Here is a 19767-nt window from a genome sequence, read left to right as displayed (position 1 = left end):
TATCTCTATAAACAGTGTAGAATAAATTCAGAACTTGATTAGTGTAATTTTCATCTTGTGTTTTATATCTTTTGGCATCTCTTTTGAGAATTAGTGAAACGTGTCTGGTAGAACTAACAAATACTATCCAGTGATGGTTATGAGTCACTGGGATAAAGCTAAAAGGTTTCCTTTTTCATTTAGCTCTCCTGTTTTATTAGAATTTCTTAAGAAATAATAAAGAATTAGAAAATAGAAATCATATATATGATTTGGCCATATATATATGAAACTTAAGAAGACTTGTGGATTAAAACCTAAGCAAGTATAAATTAATGTAAAATAAATACAGTATAAAAGTACTGATGAGATGCCAAGAAGAAGGGTCAGTGTAATGTGGATTAATTGAGAAGAACCTTCTTTGGAGGATGGTTGGTATATTCTTATCTCTTGGCCTTTCATACTAGCTTAATGATAAACAAAATCTTTTTTTTTTAAAACTATGTGCTTCTTGTAACTTTACTAGGGATGAATAAAGGAGTCTAACAAAATTATATGTTTCTTAAAGTTTTCTTAATTATTGTTATTTTTCCTGTTATTGCTGGTTATGAAGTGGCAGGTAATGCCCAAATTAAAGTATCCCTTTATTTATACCTAAAGATCTGTGAAAAATCTAATTGCATTTTCCTGTCTTCTCCCCATCCTCCCTCCCAAGAAACACTGGATACTTTGGAAAAGTGGGTTACTGAAATCTTCTCTCAGATACCAAACAAGTAAGACGTTTATTCTCATAAATCATATACCTTTATAGTTAAAGAGGCCATATCATTTGATATGAGTTCCAAAGGTTTTTTTGTTTTTTTTTTCTTTCGGTTTGTTTTTTAAAGAGGTCATTAGGAACTAAAGTGGTTTAAGCAAGATTGCACAGCTTTTGAGTCAGAGTGGGAAACTAAGATGAAATTCTGAAGAATATATGTCTCTTTTTACATTTATTCAGAGCTTTTCTGTTATTGTGGAAAGTGTTATATGAAAGTAAGTATTGTATGAGAGGCAGGATGAATATTTATATATTTGTTTCCCCTGCCTCAGAACAAGTTATCTTCTGAAAGTTTTTTTGTTTTGTTTATTAATCCTCATCTGAGGATATTTTTCCCATTGATTTTTAGAGAAAGTGGAAGGGGGTGGTTGGGAATTGATGTTAGAGAGACTCCTGCATGTGCCCCGAGGAGGCCCAGAGATAGAACCTGCAACCCATGTGCATGCCCTTGACCCAGAATCGAACCCATGACCCTTCAGTGCACGGGCTGACTCTGACCACATAGCCCCACTGGCCAGGGCCTGAAAGTTTGTTTTTTAAGTCAGTTGTTTGAAACTTGGAATGCTTTTCCCTATAAAAGAAATAATCTTGTAGATGATTGAGTTTCCATACTATCTGAAAAGTCTGTTTCATATAGTTGTTTTTTATTAGAAATTGTATATAGGGTTCCAGTTCAGAAAGCTATTTTTTGTGCACTCAAATTCATCAAATAATAAAAATATTTGACACTTTATTGTTACATTTTTGTGTTATAAGGAATACAAATAAAACTTTAATTCTGAAGCAGTTAAGTCTTTCTTCCCACTCCTGTTTGTATTTCTATAAAATGAATAACATCAGACTTTTTTCTTATATCAGGTGAGTAAGCCTGACTTTTTCCATTTCTTCATTTGAAGACACTTATTATAAATTTATAAAAGAAAAGTTTGCTTTAAAAATGTTAGAATAATTTGTAATAACTATTTGTTTTATTATTTGGGCTTTATGTTAGTTTCCATTGGTAATTAGCAGTACTTTTTATGTACAGAAAGATAATGAAAGCCATGCCAAAGTTGCAAGTTTTTGTTTTATTTTTGTTTGTTTGTTTTGATAAGAAAATCGCTGAGTTAAGGAAATGTCAGATGGCAGTTTGAAACATGTTTCATTGTGAAACTTTACTAATAAAAATCAGAGGTATAATTTAATAAAGGTATTCATTAGGTCCTATCAATTCCTGATAAGCATTTTGAAAAATTTTCTTAAATATTATTCACTAACTTTGGTTTCTTATTCATAAAGATTAATTTTTTTCCAGATATTTGAAATTATTCATATTGACCATTATTTTAGAAGAAATATTAGTTACAATATCTTCAGCCAGATAGGAAGCTTCTAGCAGGGGAGTCAAGTCTTTTAAATACCAAAGTTCCTAATATAGTGCTTTATACGTGATAATCACGTCATTTATGTTTATTGAATTTAAAAAATTATCTCTAATATAAGCTTTCTTAAACGGCTTTGTATAGGAGGATAACTGAAGTTGAATATGTCGAGAGAGGCAATAAATATTGGGAGGGGAGGTCCCTTTAATTTATTGTTTTATTGTGAGTTTTAAAAATATTTTAGTCATTTGGACTGAGGTTAAGAATAGGTTGTGTAATTCAGGATTTTGTGGCTTTATTGCCATCTATTGACTAATGCCTAGAATGCTTTTCAGCCAGTAATATGTAGAATGGATTATTATCTTTAGGTTAGGCATACTGAAAGATACTGCTTATAAAGGCTTTTGCCAATTAAATTTTAATGTATTTGTTTTATTTTCAGTGGGTTACCCAAACCAAACTTTGGCCACTTAACGGATCCATTTGACACACCAGCATTTAACAAACTTTATAGAGGTTCGTGAACCAAAGGTTTAAAACTGTTTGAAATAACTTTAGCACATTCTCTAAAACTTAATTGAGGCTGCCAATTTTCTTTGGAAATGAAAACACAACAGAAAGTACAGCTAGGTTGAAAAGGGAGTAGATGGACAGTGGAGATCCAGTTAGCCACTAATAAACAGCAGATTGATTGGTCTGCTGCTACTTGAGTCTGTTTCATGCTTTCTCCCTTTATCCCCTTGTTCCCTTTTGTCCTTTGTTTTTTGTTTTTCTTTCCTATTTCATTTTTTCTATTTTCCGCTCTCTTTTTGCTTTTAAAAAGAAAGAAATAGAGGAGGGGAACACATTTAGGAAATTATTTTCTTGTATCTTTATTATTAAAAAAAACATTTTAAGTGAAGAAAAATTTGCAAAGCAATAGGAGGGAAAATCACCCCTAAATCTTACCATACAGACAAGTCATTTTGTCAAATTTCCTTTGAGTTTCTCTAGGTATATTTTCTTAATGTAGTTGAGATTTTAAAGTATATACACTCTATTTCTTGATTTTTCATTTAATATTACATTTGTAATAACTGGCCAATAAGCCATCACATGGTTATACTATAATTTACTTAGCAATTTGCCCATAACAAATATTGCAGAAACATTTAAAATTCACCATTTCTCTTTCTTTGCTCTTTTTATTATGGCAGATTTTTTTTTTCTCCTAGTTACCTAAGTATTCCTCCCTCCTTCTCTTTCACCCCATTGTCAGTCTCTTCCCTCTTCCCTCCCTCTGATAAGTGACTGTTTTGTCACACCCTTTGTCTGCTGTTGGTGCCATATCTAAGCTGACTTATATTTGGTACTATTCTTTCTGGCTTTAGATTTTTCTCTTCATAGAATCATAAAATAATAGCACTGGAAAAAATCTTAGAGCTACTGCAGCTTAATCGCCTCACCTACCATAAGAAAACAGATCCAAAAAGATTTAAATTCAAATGATTTTCTCAAGGTTATAAACATGTATAGCAAGATAGTGGTAGGGCTGGATTTCAACCATGGGCCTCCTGACTCCCTAGTCCTGTATCCTTTCTTGCAATAAAGAAACCATCCTTAGGAGCATTTGATGTTTTGCTAGTTCTTTTATCCATGCCTACTCTACCTGTGAAACCAAATTGAAAGTTCCAAAAATTGCATTATTCAAATTGGAAAATTGGCAACTTGAAATAGTAATTGTATTGTATTTAACCTTACCCTGTTTATTGGAGGATAAAATTTATTGAATTTAAAAAATTTCATGTAACATAGTCACAATTATGGAGAAAGTCTTATATTTGTTCTTAAAATATTTTTTAGTTGTTCCAATTAGAAAAATTCATGCTCTGACCATCACTTGGGCACTTCCCCCTCAACAACAACATTACAGGTAAGAGTTCAAGAGCAAATTTACTCCCATTAACTACTGAGTGACAGTCATATTTTAAAGCATATTACTGTATTTTCTGGCGTATAAGACGACTTTTTAACCCAGGAAAATCTTATACGCCCAGTTGTCTTATACGCCGGAAAATATGGTATTAGTTTTATCTGGCAATACCTGTCCTTAAGTGGTATATATCGTATTTTCCGGTGTATAAGACGACTGGGCGTGTAAGATTTTCCTGGGTTAAAAAGTCGTCTTATACACCAGAAAATACGGTAAATGGTTTATCTTTGGGAGTTCTGGATTTATAAACACTGGTAATATGGTAAACTGAGACCTCACCACTAAATTTGTCAAGCCTTGCTATATCTATATTATAAAAGGCCTGTGGCCCTAACGCTGTCACGCCGTAATGACCAACAACTGGACTCACCAGGAGGTGCATTGATGGGTCCCATGGTGGTGCCAGTGGGCGGGGCTCTGGGTCTTGCACGATTTCGCGTGCTGGGCTTCTAGTATTTTAATTTCTTGGGTATAAAAACTAGAATTATCTTGTAACTGGTTGCCTTTCCTGAGTCGTTGAAATTAAGTAGCTTAGTGTGAATACTAACTTTTGTAATTATTTTCTTTGCTGCTTTGAGTACAAAATGTATTTGCTTTATGTATTTGCCCATTGGGACCATTTAGTTTGAACTTGTCAAAAATATAGTTAAACTAGAGTCCCGGTGCACAAATTCGTGTATGGGTGGGGTCTGGCCAGTTCGCCCTGATGGGGGTCGATTGGGCCAGGCCAGCAGAGGGAAGGGGGCATGGGAGGTTGGCTGGCCAGCCCCTGATTGGGCCAGTTGGCCAGCCACAGTGTGCGTCATAGCAACTGGTCGTTTCAGTCATTCTGGTCATTCTGGAGTTCTGGTTGCTTGGCTTTTATATATCTATATAGACAATTTTGAGCCTTGAATATGACTACAGCATAAATATCAAGGACTTAGTCCTATGAGTTGGGAATGAGTTAGGGCAGATTTATGTAAATTAGGAAAACATTTCATCTTATATAATTACCTTATTTGAACACTATAGCATGGGCCAAGACATTCTTTAAAGATAAAGATCAGCCAATGCCTATAAATACTTTTCTAATTAGAAACAAATGCTAATAAACTGATAAAAATTTAACCTATTTTTAAAAACTATTACCAATAAAACAAAACTACAAGGACACGCCAATAAGCAGAAGGAAAGAAACTAATGTGCATTGCCTAAGTGCAGTAAAAATTGCTTTTTAAAAAATGTATGTATTAGAACATTCAAAAGGATAATATACAAAAAATATACATTGGTTGTATAGATATATTAGTGACGCCAAAAGTGTTAACATTATTACATGCATATTTAAAAGTTTATTTGTTTTGAATTTTTACTATGAAAATAATGCATGCTTGTAAAACATTAAAAGAGGACAAAAGATAGTAAATAAAAAGTAAAGCTTTGCTTTCTCCTTTTCTTGGTCTCTGTCCTCAAAGATAGGTCCATTATCAATAGTTTTATATTGTTCAGACATTAAAATAATGAATATAAAACACATCTTATTTCCTATTTTTTAAAATCTTTGTTGTTGAAAGTATTACAGATGTCCCCTTTTTCCCCCCATTGAACCCTTCTAGCTACACCCATCCCCCACCCCAGGCTTTCATCACACTATATTTTAATTTTTATTGTTCAGATTATTACAGTTGTTCCTCTTTTTTCCCCCCATAGCTCCCCTCCACCCGGTTCCCACCCCACCCTCTGCCCTTACCTCCCCTCCACTGTCCTCATCCATAGGTGTATGATCCAGTCTCTTCCTACACCCCCTTACACCTCCCCCCCCCCCCGAGGATTGTCAGTCCACTCCCTTTCTATGCCCCTGATTCTATTATATTCACCAGATTATTCCGTTCATCAGATTTTTTATTCACTTGATTTTTAGATTCACTTGTTGATAGATATGTATTTGTTGTTCATAATTTTTATCTTTACCTTTTTCTTCTTCTTCCTCTTCTTAAAGAATACCTTTCAGCATTTCATATAATACTGGTTTGGTGGTGATGAACTCCTTTAGCTTTTTCTTATCTGTGAAGCTCTTTATCTGACTTTCAATTCTGAATGATAGCTTTGCTGGGTAGAGTAATCTTGATTGTAGGTCCTTGCTGTTCATCACTTTGAATATTTCTTGCCACTCCCGTCTAGCCTGCATAGTTTCTGTTGAGAAATCAGCTGACAATCGTATGGGTGCTCCCTTGTAGGTAACTAACTGTTTTTCTCTTAATGCTTTTAATATTCTCTCTTTGTCTTTTGCCCTTGGCATTTTAATTATGATGTGTCTTGGTGTGGTCCTCTTTGGATTCCTTTTGTTTGGGGTTCTGTGCGCTTCCTGGACTTGTAAATCTATTTCTTTCACCATGTAGGGGAAGTTTTCTGTCATTATTTCTTCAAATAGGTTTTCAATATCTTGCTCTCTCTCTTCTTCTGGCACCCCCATTATTCTGATGTTGGTACGCTTGAAGTTGTCCCAGAGGCTCCTTACACTATCTTCATATTTTTGGATTCTTTTTTCTTTTCTGGTTGGGTGTTTTTTTGCTTCTTTGTATTTCAAATCTTTGACTTGATTCTTGCGATCCTCTAGTCTGTTGTTGGATCTCTGTATATTATTCTTTATTTCAAGTCAGTGTATGCTTAATTTCTAGTTGGTCCTTTTTCATATTCTCGAGGGTCTCACTAAATTTATCGGCGGTTTCTAGAAAGTTCTTGAAAAACCTTATAACCATGGTTTTGAACTCTATATCCAGTCATTTGCTTTCCTCCATTTCTTTCATTTGTGACCTTTTTCTTTGTCTCCGCATTTTGGCTGCTTCCCTGAGTTGATAGAGTGGCTCTGTGTGCTAAGTGTCCTATAGGGCCCAGTGGCTCAGTCTCCCCAGTTACCTGAGGTGGACACTCTTGGTGCACCCCTTTGTGGGCTGTGTGCACAGTCTCGTTGTAGTTAAGCCTTAACTGTTGGTATCACTGGGGGGAATTGACCTCCAGGCCAATTGGCTGTGAGGATCAGCTGTGTCTACGCTGGGAGAACTTCTGTGCTGGAGACTCCCTTATGAGACAAGACTTGCTTCAGTGGGGCTTTGGTGCTCACTGAGTCTGCCCCCTGAGTGTGTCCCTTATGGATCTGAGGAGTTGTAATCTGGATGGTCCTACTCTGACTCCTGGGTACACTGGCTCTTGGGTCTCCAAGGAGGTGCTAATTTAGCCTCTGCCTGAGGCCACCCAGCAGGATCTACGGAGAGATCTGCAGATTCCTCTTCTTTGTTTGGGTTTTGGAGGTGCCCAGATGAGGCCCAGCTGTGAAGCAATACAAGCTGCTGTGGGGCCTTGGGCCTTCTTTTGGATGTTCTGGGTCTCTCTGACTCAGCTGCAGTTAGTTAGGTAAGTTTAGATTTTAAAGGACCAGGCCATTCATATGCAAAAGCCTCTGCACACAGCTTGGTTGGGGCAGAGTCCCAGGGAGGAGCAAACAGCAATGGCTTCCCATCATCCCTACCCTAAGAGGCCCCCGGGTCTCAGTGTCCCTCGGTAATCGCTGCACGCACCTCTGAGAGAAAGCTGCCCTTGAGTTCCACCCGCTGCCAGACAGTCCAGTTTCTCCCCATATGAGTCTGGGTCCCTAGAGTCTCGCCTGGAACTGGAGTTGAGAGCAGTTGGGAGCTTGTGTCTCCCGCCCGCTTGAAAAAGACAGCCACTTACTCAGTTGCCAGCCCTTTCCGCGTGCGCGCGCTCCTCTGTACCTCTGCATTTTACTTCTGCAGCTCCTCTGAGTCTTAGTGTGCTTTTCTCTTCCCTTCTAGTTGTAGAATTTCCACTTAGCCAGCCTTCCTGTGGTTCTGGATGATGTCTGTTTTGTCTTTTAGTAGTAATTTTAAAGTGGTTGTGTGAGGCAGCAAGTTCAGGTGTTTACCTATGCTGCCATCTTGGTTTTCTCCTTCATCACACTATTGTCTGTGTTAATGGGTTATGCATATATACATACATGTTCTTTGGTTAAACTCTTCCCACCCCTCACCCCTGCCTTCCCTCTGAGATTCGACAGTCTGTTCCATGTTTCTATGTCTCTGGATCTATTTCATTCATCAGTTTATTTTGTTCTTTAGGTTCCACATATGAGTGAGATCACATTTTCTACTTTATTTATTGTTTTATTTATTTAAAAATATATATTTTATTGCTTTTTTACACAGAGGAAGGGAGAGGGATAGAGAGTTAGAAACATCGATGAGAGGAACATTGATCAGCTGCCTCCTGCACACCCCCTACTGGGGATGTGCCCGCAACCAAGGTACATGCCCTTGACTGGAATTGAACCTGGGACCCTTCAGTCTGCAGGCCGATGCTCTATCCACTGAGCCAAACCAGTTAGGGCTTAAAAAATGTTTTTATTGATTTCAGAGAAGAAGGGAGAAGGAGAAATGGAAACATCAATGATGAGAGAGAATCATTGATCAGCTACCTCCTGCAGACCCCACACTGGGGATGGAGCCCACAACCTGGGCATGTACACTGACTGGGAATCTAACTGTGACCTTTGGGTGCATAAGTCGATCGTTGCTCAATGCTGAGCCACACTGGCCAGGCACATTTTCTGTTTTTTTAATTAACAAAACCTGTTGACAGTCTGACTGATTATTAAGGTGATTCATTGTAGAACTCTTGAAAATTACTGAAAAGTAGAAAAAAGTCATCCATGATTCTTTTTTCCAAAGGCCATTAACATTTCTGCATGTTTCCTTCTAGTGTTGTTGTTGGTTTTTTTTAGTTATTTTGCATTTCCAACTATGTGAGTTCCCAGAGGTTTTTTTGGGAGCCCCTTTTTCACAAAAATCAAGTGTTTATCTCTCCAGAGATACCAAATACAGTACAGTAAGCTTTGTTCAGATGTGAATATGTAATCAGCTGGGTTCATTCTTTAACTGATTTTCTCCTCTCCATCAGTCTCACTATAGATGTAATTCAAATTCAGACTTTAAACAGTGTTGTGTTGGTTTTGGGGTTTGCTTAACATAGTTGAAATCATATTATATTTTGACTTTTAAAGTTTACTGAATATAATTCTGTGAAGTAACTTGAAATTTAAGAATGGTAAATTTCCTAACCCAGTATATTTTTCTGTATTTTGTTTTGGTAGAAATATATTTCTGAAATTATAGTAGAATCCAGTGGGAAAACACAATATGAATAACATAATATATAACTACTCAGGTTATTAAAGAATAGCCTATATAACAAAAGCCTAATATGCTAAGTGTCCGATCAGCTGTTCAAGCAGTCAAAGCATAATATGCAAATGATATGCTAAGGCTGCTCAACCGCTTGCTATGACGTGCACTGACCACCAGGGGGGCAGACACTCCAACTGATAGGTTAGCTTGCTGCTGGGGTCCAGCTGATCAGGACTGAGCGAGATGGGCTGGACACGCCCTGGAGCCCTTCAGCAGCCCCTCCCCGGCTGGCCAACCTCCTGCGTCCCTCCCAGCCCCAATCGTGCACCGGTGGAGTCCCTCAGCCTGGCCTGTGCCCTCTCACAATCCGGGACCCCTCAGTGGTGTCGAAAAGCCGGTTTCAGCCTGATCCTGCAGGCCAGGCTGAGGGACCCCACTGCAATGGGCCTCTAGTTATTATATAATAAAAGCATTTTCATGAAAACCCCATGAGAAAGTAGTTAGATAAATGAAGAGGAAAAGAAAAATATAGAGAGGCTAAGCTTCCTGCTCAAGAGCATTTACTTAAAGGAAAAACTAAAACTATAACTTAGATTTTCTGACCCTTAAAGCAACACATTTCAGTTTACTGAAGAGCATGATGGAATACTGAAAGCTTTTACAGATGCAGAATGATTCATATTGCATTAGGTTCTAAAATGATAAAAAATCTGAATTCCACTTTGAAACAAAAATGAAAGATTTTATTATGAAGAGAAGTAAGTTTGGTATCCAAGAGGAAAAGTTAGTAGTCTTAAATTTTGGAATGATTATACTCATTCAGTGATTTCAGGTGAAGTTCAATTTTACCATGTTTCCTATTTTTATCCTGCTATCAAATTAATTATATTTTCATGTGTAGTGGAATTTATGTAAGAATAAGTTTATAATTCTCAAATATCACAGTCTCAGGAGTATGGTTTTCTTGTGTATTAATACCTTTTTAAAAAAAATTTCTAACCTTAACATTTTTTTTTTAAAGGGTAAAGCCACTTCATTATATTTCTTGGCTGGTTGGACATGAAGGCAAAGGCAGCATTCTTTCTTACCTTAGAAAAAAGCAAGTATTCAATTAATGAATTATAGCAATCTCTGAAAAATAATAGACACTAAGTGTTAATATAACCCATTCTTTTCTCTTTTTGCTTTATCAGCCAGGAAGCCTAGAATCAAATCTAATGCTTAATTATAGTCACTTTAATAACTAATTTTATTTAGTTAAAATGTGTTTTTATTGATTTATTAGAGAAAGAGGAAGGGAAAGGGAGAGAGAGAGAGAAAGAGAAACATTGATGTGAGAGAGTAACATCGAGCAGTTGCCTCCTGCACACACTCCAACTAGGGATTGAACCTGCAACCTGGGTATGTGCCCTGACTGGGAATCGAACCAGTGACCTCTAGGTTCATGGACGACGCTCAACAAACTGAACCACACCATCCAGAGCTAACCTAGATTATTATTATTTTAAAAAATATATATTTTATGGATTTTTTACAGAAAGGAAGGGAGAGTGATAGAGAGTTAGAAACATCGATAAGAGACAAAAATCGATCAGCTGCCTCCTGCACACCTCCTACTGGAGATGTGCCCACAACCAAGGTACATGCCCTTGACTGGAATCGAACCTGGGACCCTTCAGTCTGCAGGCCGATGCTCTATCCACCCAGCCAAACCTGTTAGGGCTAACCTAGATTATTTCTATGGCTGTTTTATATTTGTGTATTTCCTTGGAGGTCCCCTTTTAGTCCATGTTGGAAGTAGTTGTACACAAAAATTTAAAAAATCATAAAGTAATAGATTATAGAATTACATCAAAAGTTAGCTCTAACCAAGAATTTAGATTTGAAGGCAGTCAGTTATTTAAATGTTGAGGATCGCCTCGCCGTTTGGCTCAGTGGATAGAGCATCGGCCTGCGGACCAAAAGGTCCCAGGTTCAAATCCGGTAAGAAGCACGAACCTTGGTTGCAGGCACCTCCCCAGCCCAGGTCCTGGTCGGGGCTCATGCAGAAGGCAACCAATAAATGTGTTTCGCTCACATTGAGGTTTCTCTCGTCTACTCTCTCTAAAAATCAATGGAAAAATACCCTTGGGTGAGGATTAACAATGAATGAATGAATGAGAATGAATGAATGCATGCATGCATGCATGCATGCTGAGGATCTGCAAGCTTTTGCACCCCAAAAGGTAGACTAATGAGAACTTCATTGGGCAGATAAATCATAAAAGTATGTGGGACTGTGAACAGTATACTAGTATGCAGAATGTTTCCTAATGCATTTAGGCACGTGTTTAAATTGTCTAGTCAAATAATAGAAATATTGCTTTAGCATCAGGACAAATACATTAAAGTAATTCCTTTTGTGACTTTTTTATACACTAATTGAAGAATGGAATTGTACATGATAAATTTAAATAAGTACTTTAAAACATGAGTGTGTACTAGAACATTCAAAGAAAGCTGAGAGGGCAGGGTTATTATAAAATAATAATGATATTAGGCATATATATGCCCTACACAATAAATGTAAAATGCTTTGAGATGTGCATAACCTTTCTACCTTACTAATATTATTAGAATTTCCCACTCTCTTCTGGCTTTCTTCCTCCTTACTTTAGGTTCTTAATGTTTTGCTTTATCTTCCAACAAAAATTACCATTGCTTCATAAAACTGTTAATGTTTTACTATATATATTAGTGTTTCTATTAAACAAATAAATAAGGCTATAATTTCCTGTTGTGATTCCCAAATGTACTGCAATTTCTTGGGAGGCTTTGTGATTTTAAAATTACTGTTGGAAAGCATGTTTGCATCAAAGGCTGGACTTCCCCAAGTTTTACAAAGAAAGCTTACCTATTTTGTTAATTTGATGTATATGCAAACTATCAGTCGCAATATATTGATTGCATTAATTTTTCCTGACTATAGGTGCTGGGCTCTTGCACTCTTTGGTGGAAATGGTGAGACAGGATTTGAGCAAAATTCTACTTATTCAGTGTTCAGCATTTCTATTACATTGACTGATGAGGGTTATGAACATTTCTATGAGGTAAATAATTAAAATGGAGGGTTTTAAAAATACAGATATCACTTTATGCAAAAATGTAATCAGATGTTTTGTTTTTAGGTGGCTCATACTGTTTTCCAGTATTTAAAAATGCTGCAGAAGCTAGGCCCAGAAAAAAGGTAATACATACTTATTAGAATTAGGCCAGGAGTTAATCCTAGTATGTTTTAGCCCTTAGGCTGCCGGTAGACATGTTTTAGTCCTGCTTTGATCATTTTTCAGGCATTTCCTACTTAATTTTCTATATTGGCTCCATAGTCATATTCTCTACATGTAAATGGCCAGTCTGCTTATTTTTATGCTTCTCTTTTCTTGCTGACAATTCTAATGAGAAATTTTAATATGTTTCATAATTGTAATTTTCTTCCTTCATAGAATTTTTGAAGAGATTCAGAAAATTGAGGACAATGAGTTCCATTACCAAGAGCAGGTACTGGAAGTCAAATTCTTTTTGAAACTTTTATGTGACCAAGTTGAAACTGGTATGGATATTGTTCCTCTTTTTGGAAGTGTAACTGGAGTTCTAATTTTGCCTCTCTCTGTCATGTGAGTCTCAAGATGGCCTTGAGTCTATCTGAAAGTTAACTCTGTGTTTTTGAGTGTTTATACTGAGTAAGAGTGAAGGATTAGGCAGATTGACACATATCATATTGTGTGGTAATCTATGTAGGCATCCATCTGTCTATCCCTTTGATAAACATTCATGGAGAGCTTGGTATGGTACTTAATATTTGGGGAATTCAAATATTTGTAAAGACATTCTACAAGATAATAAGTAGTAATAACCATATGTAATGTTAGAAACCGTGCACTCTAGGATTTCTGGGTAAGGAGAGCATTTGTCTTGATTGCAATATGACTAGGGAAGGTTTCATGGATATGATAAATTTGAATTAAGTTCAGGATTAAAAAATGCTTAAGGTTTAGCCCTGGCTGGGTAGCTCAGTTGGTTAGAGCATTGTCCAATATGTGGGTTCCATCCCCAGTCAGTGCACATACAAGTAAGAATCAACCAATGAATGCTTGAATGGGTAGAGCAGCGAATCGATGCTACTCTCTCTCTCTCTTGCTCTCCCTCCATCCCCTTCTCTCCCCCTCTCTCTGTTTCCCTTTCTCTCTCTAAAATCAATCAAAATTTTAAAAAAATGGATAAGGTTTGGATGCATTCTAAGCAATAGGAAGCACATCAGTGGGGAACTCTGGGATAATGTGAAAAAGTGAATGATCCTACGTGTCTGTGGCACACGGTATATGAAAGAAAGGTATATGTAAGGCGGAAAGGTAAGGAATTTAGAACAGGGTTTTTTAAAAAAAAACCTTTTGTGCCTTGGGTTCCTTTTGAAATCTGTTTAATCCTATGCCTCCTTCCTCAGAATAATAGTTCATCCCTCCAACTTTTTAAACTCTCAGAAAAAGCAGTCCAGTGGTCACTGGTATATTCCTTACCTGGGTTCACCAATTGCTAATATTTTGCCATATTTTATTTTTTTCTCTTTCTCTCTTTATGTATGTGTGGGTGTATGTGCATTTTTTCCTCAAAACATTTGAGATTTAATTATAGATATTACTGTACTTTGCCCCTACGTTTTAAAGCATGCATCTACTACAAACAAATGTATTCTCTTGCATAATCTGACCAAAATTGTCACACTCAGGCAATTTAACATTGTAACAATATTGGCCCAGCCGGCATGGCTCAGTGGTTGAGCATTGACCTATGAAACAGGAGGTCACGGTTTGATTTCTGGTCAGGACACATGCCTGGGTTGCAGGCTTGATCCCCGTGGGGGGCATGCAGAGGCAGCCGATCAGTGATTCTCATCATTTATGTTTCTATCTCTCTACCTTCCTCTCTGAAATCAATTAAAAAATATATTTTTAAAAAAGAAACAATACTATTAATTACACAGTTCATAGAATAGTGTTTCTAGGTACATAAAGTAAAATACAGTAGTTCCAAAGAAATATTGAAATAAAGTACTTTAAAAATATCATATTTTTATTAATACAGTGAATAAGAAGGTTTAGTGGTAGGTCTAATAATTATTACAGTTTTTAAGTAGCAATGAGTGTGATATTTTAAAATATCTGCAACAATTACATTGTGATTTCTATTGGTTATAGTCATAGATGCTACTAACACTATTGTGGTTTGTTGCCATATTCATAATTGAATAAAAATCCTAAATTAGAGATTAGTGAAAATAAATATATAATTTCTTTTCAGCCATATTCTTGTATTACCACCCCCTCCTGAATTTGTACACTGATATCTTGTGGGAGGTGTCAATGGACCCTAGAATAAGACCAGTTTGTAGAGCATCCTTTTTTTTTTTAATTATTACTGATTTGAGAGAGATTTGTTGTCCCACTTATTTATGCATTCATTGTTTGATTCTTATATGTGCCCTGACTGGGGCTCGAACTCACAACCTTGGTGTATTGAGACGACACTCCAACCAACTGAGTACCTAGCCAGTGTTCATAGAGCATCTTGAAAACTACCTTTTTGGATCATTACTAAAGATGATTCCCTGAATATCTACTCTAAGTAGAGAAAACTTAAGTACTTGAGGACAAGGTAACAAAAACTATGAGCTTCCAGTTGCTATTGATTCCTATGTAATCTGATCTATATACTTAAAGTCACTTGAAATTGAAATAAAAATCTTATTCTGTGAAAACAGAAAGACTGCTGTGACTTGTTTTGGCCATTAGGTCCTGTAGACACTCCTCTCTGTAAATAGATTGATATGAATAGAACCCACAAATCTTGCTATTTACCTTACCAAGAATGATTTTATTCAGTGTCCTTATCAGCTATGGTGGCAACATGTGGGCTAGAACTGTGGCAGAAAAGGAGTGGGAACAAGAATTGTGGACTAAAACTATAAGTGATACCTAAATTCCTTTTTTGGGGGATCTGCTTTTTAGCATTGGTTGAGTGAGTGACATTTTCCTTCTGTCCCTTCAGTTCCTTTTTAGCAAGGCATTTCAAGATTTTTTATTGACATCTCCTCATTTTGTAGCTCATTGCTTTCACCTTTAGCAATATTCATGAATACTTTGATTTTAAAACATGAGCCCAAAACACCTAAATTAAAACCCAATCAGTGCAAAGTCAGAACAAATCAGAAAGGTCCATATCTGTGTGAACTGCTAAATTAACTCAAGTAGCTCAGCTTATTTTGGTGTTTATATATTTCCTTTTTAAAAAAAATTGAAATGTCTCCTCTTCAGACTTTTTACTAGTTTTCATCAAGAAAGGTAAATAGGAATTCCCTTTTCAAACTATTCAAACCTTTATTTTTTAAATTAAGAAATTAAAATTTTTTTTTAAATTTTACATAGGAACTTGGACTCAATATATATTATAAATCAACTAGGTGAACTCAAGAAAAGCTGTTTAAGTGCTTTCTGTAGGCAGAAAAACAGGAACAATATAACAATAATGGAAGACAATGAGACTTTGTATTAGGTGAAAAAATTAGAGGGTAGACAATAAGTGTTGGAGAAGATATAGAGAAATTGGAACCTTCGTACATTGTTGGTGGGAATGTAATAAAATGGTATACTACTTTGGAAAACTGTTTGGCAGTTCCTTAAAAAGTTAAACATAGAGTTACCATATAAGCTAGCAATTCCACACCTAAATAGATATACACCCAGGAGAATTGAAAACATGTTTACACAAAAACTCGTACACAGCTGTTTAGAGCAGCATTATTCATGGTAGCCCCAAGAGGAAGCAACCCAAATGCCCATCAGTGAATGAATAAACAAAAGTAGACAACCCATGCTGTGGAATATTACCCAGCTATTAAATAGGAATGAGCCCAGCCGGTGTGCCTTAGTGGTTGAGTGTCAACCAATGAACCAGAAGGTCATGGGTTTGATTCCCAGTCAGGGCACATGCCTGAATTGTGGACACAGTCCCTAGTAGGGGCGTGCAGGAGGCAGCCGATGGATGTTCTCAGTGATGTTTCTATCTCTCTATCTTCCCTTCTCTCTCTAAAATAAATTTAAAAAACTTTTTTAAAGGGAATAAATGATTCATTTCATGCTACAACATGGATGAACCTTGAAAACATCATGCTAAATGAAAGGAACCAGACAGAACAAGTCACATATTATTTGAATCAGTTTATATGAAATATCCAGAATAGGTAAATCCATAAAGACAGAAAACAGATTGATGGTGGCCAGTGGCTGAGGGTGTAGGTAATGGGAAGCAACTGCTTAATGGGTTGGGGAGTTTCCTTTTGGCGTGATGAAAATATTCTGGAACTAGATAGTAGTTATGGTTGCACAATTTAGTGAGTATGGTAAAAACCATTGAATTGTACACTTTATTTTTATATGTAATTATATACTTTAGAAGTGAATTTTATGGTATCCTACCTAATAATAGACAAATATGCAAATTGACCATACTTCCGAACACCCCAAACCACGCCCACCATCCAATCAGAGCGAGTATGCAAATTAACCCAACCAAGATGGCTACAGCCACAGAGAGCAAGGTTTCCTAGGTAACAGAGGACGCCAAGCTTTCCGCCTGCCCTTGCCAGGCCTAAGCCTCCACTCAAGATACAAAGTTTCAATTATAGAAGGTAAACAAATTCAAACAGAAATGGTGGCAGAATGGAGCTTGAGAGAGCAGGCCAGGGTTGCTCCCGGCAACAGGGGAAGCAAAGCTTTCCACACACCCTGTCCGGGCCCACCCGCTTAAGGCTACAAAGTTTCAATTATAACCCCAACAGAAATGGCTGCCCGCCGCGGAGGGAGCCCCAGGCTTGGCTCCGCTCCAGGCTACAAAGTTTCAATTGTAGAAGGAAAATAAATTCCAGATACCAGGGCCTCCGCTTGGGTTGCCAGGGGCGTGGCTGGCCTGCAAACCACCACAGGCCCCTCGCTCAGGCCGCCCCACGCCCCAAGGGAACCCCACCCTGATCAGGGACACCCTTCAGGACAAACCAGCTGGCCCCCACCCCTGTACCAGGCCTCTATCCTATCTAATAAAAGAGTAATATGCAGATTGATCATCACTGCAACACACAAGATGGCTGCCCCCATGTGGTCAAAGATCCTGCCCCCATGTAGACTTAAGATGGCCACCACAAGATGGCCAGCAGGGGAGGGCAGTTGGGAGGGACCCGGCCTGCAAGGGAAGGCAGTTGAGAAGGACCAGGCCTGCAAGGGAGGGCAGTTGAGAGGGACCAGGCCTGCAAGGGAGGGCAGTTGAGAGGGACCAGGCCTGCAAGGGAGGGCAGTTGGAGGTGATCAACCCTGCAGGAGAGGGCAGTTAGGAGTGGCCAGGCCGGCAGAGGAGGGAAGTTGGGGGCAAACAGGCTGGCAGAGGAGTGGTTAGGGGGTGATCAGGCTGGCAGGCAGAAGCGGTTAGGGGCAATCAGGAAGGCAGGCAGGCAAGCAGTTGGGAGCCAGCAGTCCTGGATTGTGAGAGGGGTGTCTGAGGCAGTCGGACATCCCTCAAGGGGTCCCAGATTGGAGAGGGTACAGGCTGGGCTGAGGGACAACCCCCCTCCGTGCACGAATTTCGTGCACCGGGCCTCTAGTGTGAATTATATCTTTAAAAAAATTAAAGGATAGAATTTAAGTGTTCTTCCTAGTACCTTCTTCATTGCCTTGGCACCAAACATCTGCTTTTAGCTAGGATCCTTAGTGTGTTCTCATAGGAAATATTTTAAATTACTCAGTTTGTAGCGCACAGATTAGAGCAGTTAACTTATAAATAACCTAGTGGCCCGGTGCACAAATTTGTGCACATTGAAAGGAAATTAATTAGAAGAAATATTTTAATATCACTATTTGCCCTTTCTCTATAATAGAAGTGTCAACCAAATTCATGATTGACAATGATAGATCGAAACACACACGTGCGATCGGCACCAGCAAGAGCTTTATATGTATCGTGCAAGTGCGAGTCAACTTAGCCTTTTATATATATAGAATAAACTTGCTTAATTAGACCTGATTTCTGATGTAGCTAAACTTTTTCCAGCCCAGTGAAGCACCCCAACTTCTCTTTCAGGTAATTGTCAGCAACACAGCAGTAAATATCAACACGAAGCAGATTATTATTTTTTTATTTTTTTGTCTTTTTAAAATATATTTTATTGATTTTACAGAGAGAGGAAGGAGAGAGATAGAGAGTTAGAAACATCGATCAGCTGCCTCCTGCACACCTCCCACTGGGGATGTGCCCGCAACCAAGGTACATGCCTTTGACCGGAATCAAACCTGGGACCTCTCAGTCCGCAGGCCGACGCTCTATCCACTGAGCCAAACCGGTCAGGGCATGAAGCAGATTATTATTGTAGATCACGCAGGGAGAACAAAGGGTAAAATATTTAACTGCAGCAGTGTTTGACTATATTCTGTGCAATGAGAAAACCTGAAGTCATTTTCAAGGTCCACCATTTCTTACTTCTTTTCAGTTGGGTCAAGTTTCTAAGCTTTGTAAATCTCCGTTTTCCAGCTAATGAAAGAAAGTCTCCTATCTACCTACTCCAGGACTTCTGTGAGGATCAAATGAGATGAGGCATGGGAAAACACTTCACAGACATTTGGTTAAAGTGTGAAATGTTTCCACCTGTGTTCCTGGCTGAAGAAACTGCAAGGAGGCTAGTCGCTAGGGAGAGGAAACCAGGCGTTGCTACGTGACATCATTACCTGGAACTCACAGCAACCGTTTCTGGGCTGGGCTGGGCTGTGGGCTGCATTTTGCACCATGGGTTCTAGGCAGCATTGGCTGCGATTTTGTGGAGTGTCTAACCGGGGTGGTGGTGGGGCCTGTGTCCCACTTGGGGGAAGCTGAGTGTTGGTTTGTTGGTGCCAGGTCTGTGGTGCTGGCCAGTGTGCGTCACAACAGCTCCTGTGTTGAGCGTCTGCCCCCTGGTGGTCAGTGCGTGTCATAGAGACCGGTCAGACAGTAGGAGGTACACAGCATATTCGCCTTTTATATATGTAGATGGCTAGTAAAAATAACTGATAAAAAAATTAAAACAGGAGGAGGAGGAGTCATTTTAAACAATAATAGCACTTTAGTTACTTATTTACTTATTGATTCAGAAATGTTTCCTGAAGTATATGGGTGGGTGAGGCTAATAATGAATCTTTCTCTTTTTTCTTATTCTATTTTTTCCTTATTCTGTTTTTATGTGATAATCCTATGGCCTCTAATTTGATGTATGCTAGTCTCATTTTTCTTCCAGGGATGCAGTAACTTGCACTTCTTTTCTGTCTTCCATTAGCTGTGAGAACAACCCATATTGTCTAGTAAAGGACTGGGAGGTGTGGTGTTTTGGAAAGAGTGTTCATTACTATGTTA

General features: G+C 38.1%; 1 protein-coding gene across 1 annotated transcript in view; it reads left to right on the top strand.

The window, feature by feature from the left end:
• NRDC (nardilysin convertase) overlaps positions 1-19767 on the top strand; it is a 77781-nt gene that overhangs the window by 36679 nt on the left and 21335 nt on the right. Inside the window, exons 8-14 of the mRNA XM_079776921.1 lie at positions 695-752; positions 2600-2673; positions 4000-4069; positions 10331-10408; positions 12278-12398; positions 12477-12535; positions 12792-12846. Coding sequence (XP_079633047.1) covers positions 695-752; positions 2600-2673; positions 4000-4069; positions 10331-10408; positions 12278-12398; positions 12477-12535; positions 12792-12846 — 515 coding nt within the window. The remainder of the gene's footprint in view (positions 1-694; positions 753-2599; positions 2674-3999; positions 4070-10330; positions 10409-12277; positions 12399-12476; positions 12536-12791; positions 12847-19767) is intronic.

The sequence above is a fragment of the Cnephaeus nilssonii genome (genome assembly GCF_951640355.1).
Source record: "Cnephaeus nilssonii genome assembly, chromosome: 7".
Taxonomy (NCBI): domain Eukaryota; kingdom Metazoa; phylum Chordata; class Mammalia; order Chiroptera; family Vespertilionidae; genus Cnephaeus; species Cnephaeus nilssonii.
Note: the sequence above shows the minus strand (reverse complement) of the source record. Positions and strands in the feature narration are given on the sequence as shown.